This window comes from Acomys russatus, chromosome 10, assembly GCF_903995435.1.
Source record: "Acomys russatus chromosome 10, mAcoRus1.1, whole genome shotgun sequence".
Taxonomy (NCBI): domain Eukaryota; kingdom Metazoa; phylum Chordata; class Mammalia; order Rodentia; family Muridae; genus Acomys; species Acomys russatus.
This window is the reverse complement of record NC_067146.1, coordinates 57,235,419-57,241,418: the sequence shown is the minus strand read 5'-3', so window position 1 is coordinate 57,241,418 and position 6,000 is coordinate 57,235,419. Positions and strand designations below refer to the sequence as shown.

Here is a 6,000-nt window from a genome sequence, read left to right as displayed (position 1 = left end):
CTGGACTTGGGAGAGGCATGGGATCTGGAGTCCTCACCAGCTCCATGTTGATCCTGGATGCTTTCCTGCTTCCTGTTTGCAGAGGCTGTAGTCACCATGCAACAAGTTGGACCCTGATAAAGTGCCTAAGTGAGATTCACCTGGCCCGATGCTTTTCCCTGACATGTGTCAAGGATGCTGTCTTCTTATCCAAACAGCATAGGAAGCAGAGGTGCTGAGGACTGCTAAGTCGCCCCCCCTCCCATGACCAAGATGATGGGCAGTATTGCAAGGCCAGGAGGGCGTGTGGATCACGGATAGACGCAGCCTGTCACTTTGGTTCAAATGACTTTAATAAAAGCTGCAGTGCCCACATTCCCCAGCTGCCAACTCACTTCAGGTTGACACAGTACCTCAGGAAGTGTAGGGGCCTTCCTCCTCTGCCTACCTGGAAAAATGTCCAGGCACAAAACAGAGACAGGCAAAGAGCAATGAGGGCAGCAGCTACCTCACACCCACACAGCCATGTCCAAACCTCATGATGCAGGTCAGTAGGAGTCTAAAGACAAGCATGCGAGTCCCACCTGGGGGACATGGCTTAAAAAGCACAAATAAAATAATACTAGCGTTATCCATTCTCCAAACCTATCCACCTTGGGAAAAGGCCCAGGAAAAATGCCTTCAGTTTTTACAATTAGGCTTGTAAACAATCAACCACATGAGAAGCAGTGACTTGGAGCTCTACTTATCAGCCCCAGATTCCGCCTGCAGATACAGGTGCCTGACCCAGGAGGGGATATAAACTGGGTCAGCAAGGCCAAAGCTTCATCTTTGGTTAATTTCACTGAGTTGCCACTATTCTAAAATCTTGCTCTTCTTGGCAAAATTACTAAACCAGCCACATGGCACATAACAATGGTTAGGTTATGTGAAAAGTAATGTCCATCTATGTAAGTGACTGTGTCACAAAAAAAAAAAAAAATCAGGGAGGAATGCCAGATAGAAGGCTTGAGGAGAGCTGAGGGTCCCGCCTGAGTGCTCTCATGGGTCTGGCAGGAGCTGGCTGCCTTTGGATCAAATCAGTTTCCTGGGCTCAACTCAGCTCAAAGCCAGCAGCACACTCGATGGCATACAGCAGCTTGCTTCGCAGCAGGGCTTCGTCATAAAACTCTGGGAGCTTCAGCAGATTCATGCAGGTGCTGGCTGTAGGTAGCCGCTCAAGGTCAGAGCCTCCATTGTGAATGCAAAATGCAGGGTACAGCTCCTAAAAGACGGGGAACAAAGTATGGTTAGAGGGCTCTGGCAGCTGCTTTTCTCAAAAAAAAAAAAAAAAAAAAAAAAAAGTATTTTCTTTCTTTCCTCTTCGAGACAGGGTTTCTCTGTGTCACCCTGGCTATCCTGGATTTGCTTTATAGACCAGGCTGTTCTCGAATACACAGTGATCCTCCAGCCTCTGTCTCCTGAGTGCTGGGATTAAAGGCGCCACCACCGCCTGGGGTATTTTCTTTCTTTCAAAAAAAAAAAAAAGTGTTTTTTTTTTTAAAGATTTTTTTACTACTATTTACACAGTGCTCTGCCTGCATGTACCACCCTGCAGGCCAGAGAAGAGCATCAGATCACATTATAGATGGTTGTGAGGCACCATGTGGTTGCTGGGAATTGAACTCAGGACCTCTGGAAGAGCAATCAGTGCTCTTATCTGCTGAGCCATCTCTCCAGCCCTCAAAAAATGTTTTTATGTACGCCTTTAATCCCAGCACTCGGGAGGCAGAGGCTGGCGGATCGCTGTGAGTCTAGGACAGCCAAGGCTACCCAGAGAAACCCTGTCTTGAAAAATAAAAAGCAAACAAAATGAAAAAACAAAACACAAAAAAAATTTATTTTAAATTATGTATGTGAACATGTCTGTGTGTCTGTGCACGTGAGGGAAGGCCTCAGAAGCTGGAGGTGTCAGTATATCCCTGAAGCTGAGGTTACACAAGGCTGTAATCTACTAGACATGGGTATTGGTGTAACATCCCTGGCTGTCCTAGAACTCTATGTAGACCAGGCTGGCATTAAACTCAGAGTTCCTCAAACCCAAGAGATCTGTTTGCTTCTGTCTCCCAAGTGCTGGGATTAAAGGTATGTGCCACCACACCTGGCTATCCATCACCCTGCCTTAAAAAAAAAAAAAAGACTAATTTACTTTTGTTTTATGTGTATGAAAGTTTTGCCTGCATGTATGTGTGTAAACCACATGTATGTCTGGTGCGAAAAGAGGCCAGAAAAAGGCACCAGATCACCAGAACCACGGTGGCATCTAGTTGTGAGGCACATGTAGGTATTCTGTAAGAACAGCCATAATGCCAGGCATAGTGGCACACTCTTTAATCCCAGCAGTCATGAGGAAGAGGCAGAGGATCAATGGGGGTTTGAGGCCAGCCTGGTCTACAAAGAGAGTTCCATGACAGCAAAGAGAAACCCTGTCTTGAAAAACCAAACAACAACCACCACCCCCCAGCTACTGTTCTTAACTCGCGAGCCACCTCTCCAGCTCCTGATCCCCCTCTCTTATCACAGCACTCAGGAAGCTGAGGCGGGACTAGAATTGGATTGTGAGCTTGAGGCCAGGCCATATTACTGAGTAACATCTCCATCTCAAAAAAGAGGGAAGCGGGAGCAGAGAGAGAAAACACACACACAAGGGTCAGCTGGATACTTCAAATTAAGTGCAGTTATGCATCTTAATTTAGAAGCCCTGTAGATGTGTCAACAACACACACACACGATAGAAATGGGAGCAAAGCACCTCTATACAGAAAGCAAGTAACTTGAGGGACCTGTTCACTGGATGCTGCCCCACATAGCCAGCATGATTTCAAGTTATCAAAAAAAATTTAAACCAGGGAGTGGTGGTGCAGGCCTTTCATCCCAGGACTCAGGAGTCAGAGGCAGCGGATCTATGTGAGGTCAAGGCTCATTTAGTCTACAGAGTAAGTTCCAGGACAGCCAAGATGACACAGAGAAACCCTATCTGGAAAAGAAAACAAACAATAAAATTAAACCACACACCATGAAACAGATACAGAGGTCAGAAGACAACTTGCAGGAGTTAGTTCCTATTTTCAAGTATGTGGGACAGGAATCAAGCTCACTGTACTGGCTAATTCTTTGTCAACTGCCACAAAGCTTGAGTCATTAAAGGGGAGGGGGGCCTCAGTTGAGAAAATGGGTGTAGGGAAGCCTGCAGAGCATTGGTTACCTCAGACCATTGTGAAACGTATTTACAGTACAAAAATTACAGTTAAAAGCAGTAAAAAGAACTTTTTTTTTGTTTTGTTTTCCGAGACAGGGTTTCTCTGTGTAGCCTTGGCCATCCTGGACTCACTTTGTAGACCAGGCTGGCCTCGAACTCACAGCGATCCACCTGCCTCTGCCTCCCGAGTGCTGGGATTAAAGGCATGCGCCACCACGCCCGGCAAAAAGAACTTTTTTATGGTTGGGGCTTACCACAATATGAGGAACTATATTAAAGGGTTACAGCATTAGAAAGGTTGAGAAACACTGTTGTATGGCATTTTCTTTTTCTTTCTTAAAGATTCATTTTATTTTATATAGATGAGTATTTTACCTGCGTGTACACCCGCATGCCAGAAGAGGGCACCAGATTTCATTATAGATGGTTGTGAGCCACCATGTGGTTCCTGGGATTTGAACTTAGGACCTTGGGAAGAGCAGCCAGTGCTCTTTTTGTTTTGTTTTGTTTTTTGTTTTTGTTAGACAGGGTTTCTCTGTGTAGCCTTGGCTGTCCTGGACTTGTTTTGTAGATCAGGCTGGCCTTGAACTCACAGCTGGGATTAAAGGCTTGTGCCACCAGCCCAGGCTGTAGTCAGTGCTCTTAATCTCTGAGCCATCGCTGTAGGGAATTTTCTTGATCGGTGATTGATGGAGGAGGGTCCAACCCAGTGTAGGTGGGGCCAACCCTGGGCTATAGTTCTTGGCTCTTTAGAGTCAGCAAGCAACACTCCACCATAGCTTCTGCATCAGCTCCTGCCTTCAGATTCCTGCCCAGCTTGAGTTCCTGTCCTGACTTCCTTCAGTGAGGGACAGTGATGTGGAAGTGTGAGCCAAAAAAAACTCTTTCCTCTCCAGGTTACTTTTGGTCATGGTGTTTATTGAAGCAACAGTAACCCTGACTGAGGCACCTTCCCCGCTCCAAATTAAAAGAGTATTCGACACATTAAAAAAAAGGTCCTGAGTTTTTTTGGAGGTGGTACTTGGGATCTAAGTCAGGGTTTGCACATGCTTACAAGTGCTTTACTTGTAAGCTGTTTCTCCAGGCCAAGATAATGCTGAATAAAAGCAGCAGCTTATGAATGAAACAAAACTTAACAGCGGCTTGAACGGGAAAGAACAGATCCTTTTCTTCCTTCTGCCAAACTACTGCTTCCCATTTGCTATGTTAAAAACATAGATTTTGTTAGAAGGAAAAACAAATCTAACAATGTAAAGAATAGCAGTTATCTTGCAGCTATTACAGGAGAACAGACAACAAAATTTAAACAATACTCATATCGCGACAGTAGATTCTGCAGGAAGCTGGCACAGGCACGACACACTCAGCTGTCTGGAACTGCCACTTCAGTAGACTGCTGCATGTGCCTCTTGAACTCAGTATGTATCTTATGTTTCTGCACTGAGTAAGAACACACCCTGGGAAGGGCCTTATAAAATCCTAGATATGCCAAGCATGGTTGGACATGCCTTTAGTCCAAGCACTTGGGAGGCTGAGCTACATAATAGACGCCCTGTCTCAAAATAAACAAAAGACCTAGATCTTTCTTTATCACTCTGTCAAAAAGGAACTTTAAGAACTATGTGTGGGCTGGGCGTGGTGGCGCACACCTTTAATCCCAGCACTAGGGAGGCAAAGGCAGGTGGATCGCTGTGAGTTCGAGGCCAGCCTGGATGAGTCTAGGACAGCCATGACTACACAGAGAAACCCTGTCTGGAGGAAACAAAAACAAAAAACCCCACAACTATGTGTGGCTAAAATGCTCAAACCGTTATGGGGGTCTAAGTGTGAGGTTGCACACCTGCAAACTCCAGCAATTAGGAGGCTGAGGCAGGAGGTCTGCTGTGACCCCCAGGCCAGTGAAGTTCTGTTTCAGATAGAGAAGGTGGCTGAAATACAGTAACAACACCCTGTCTCACAACCAAGCACAAATGAGAATAAAGCATTCTTTTTTTATCTCTAATTACAGCTTGCTGTGCCACAATGAATCTCCGCTTCAAGAAACAAAAATAAAAGCATGACAAACTTAAGACAGAAAAGATTTGATGGCAGGGTCTGAAGTTTTTTTGTAAATGCAAAGTTCTGGATACCCTCACTGTGATACACCATGTTTTTTTGTTTTTGTTTTTGTTTTTTTTTTTTTTTAAAGATTTATTTATTACATACACATTGTTCTGTCTGCATGTACACCTGCAGGCCAGAAGAGGGCACCAGATCTCATTATAGATGGTTGTGAGCCACCATGTGGTTGCTGGGAATTGAACTCATGACCTCTGGAAGAGCAGTCACTGCTCTTAACCACTGAGTCATCTCTCCATCACCGATGCACCATGTTTTATTATCTCCTTCATAATGTTAGTTGAGTTTCCTACTTCGAGTATTTTTACTTTACTTTTCCTACTTGGAGTCTTAAAAGTGAAAAGATGAAGTTCTTTATTGAAATCTGAGCCAACTGCACCATTTTATATGTAATTAAATGCAATACAATGGAGATTTGCATTAATTCAGAAAGAAAAAAATCATCAATTTACTGTGTGGTCTGATGGTAACTTTACAATTTTTTCTATAGCACTTAACAATTTTTGTCTGCAACAATCCCATTTCTTAGCTGGGTGTGGTGGCGCAAGCCTTTAATCCCAACACTCGGGAGGCAGAGACAGGCAGATCGCTGTGAGTTCGAGGCCAGCTTGGTCTACAAAGCGAGTCCAGGACAGCCAAGGATACAAAGAGAGACCTTGTCTCAA

At 44.7% G+C, this 6,000-nt stretch overlaps 1 protein-coding gene across 1 annotated transcript in view; it reads right to left on the bottom strand.

Moving 5' to 3' along the window:
* Window positions 1-952: 952 nt before the first annotated feature.
* Ube3c (ubiquitin protein ligase E3C) overlaps window positions 953-6,000 on the bottom strand; it is a 105,749-nt gene continuing 100,701 nt past the window's right edge. The window contains exon 23 of the mRNA XM_051152228.1: window positions 953-1,243. Within this exon, the coding sequence (XP_051008185.1) occupies window positions 1,073-1,243 (171 nt within the window). The 3' untranslated portion in view covers window positions 953-1,072. The remainder of the gene's footprint in view (window positions 1,244-6,000) is intronic.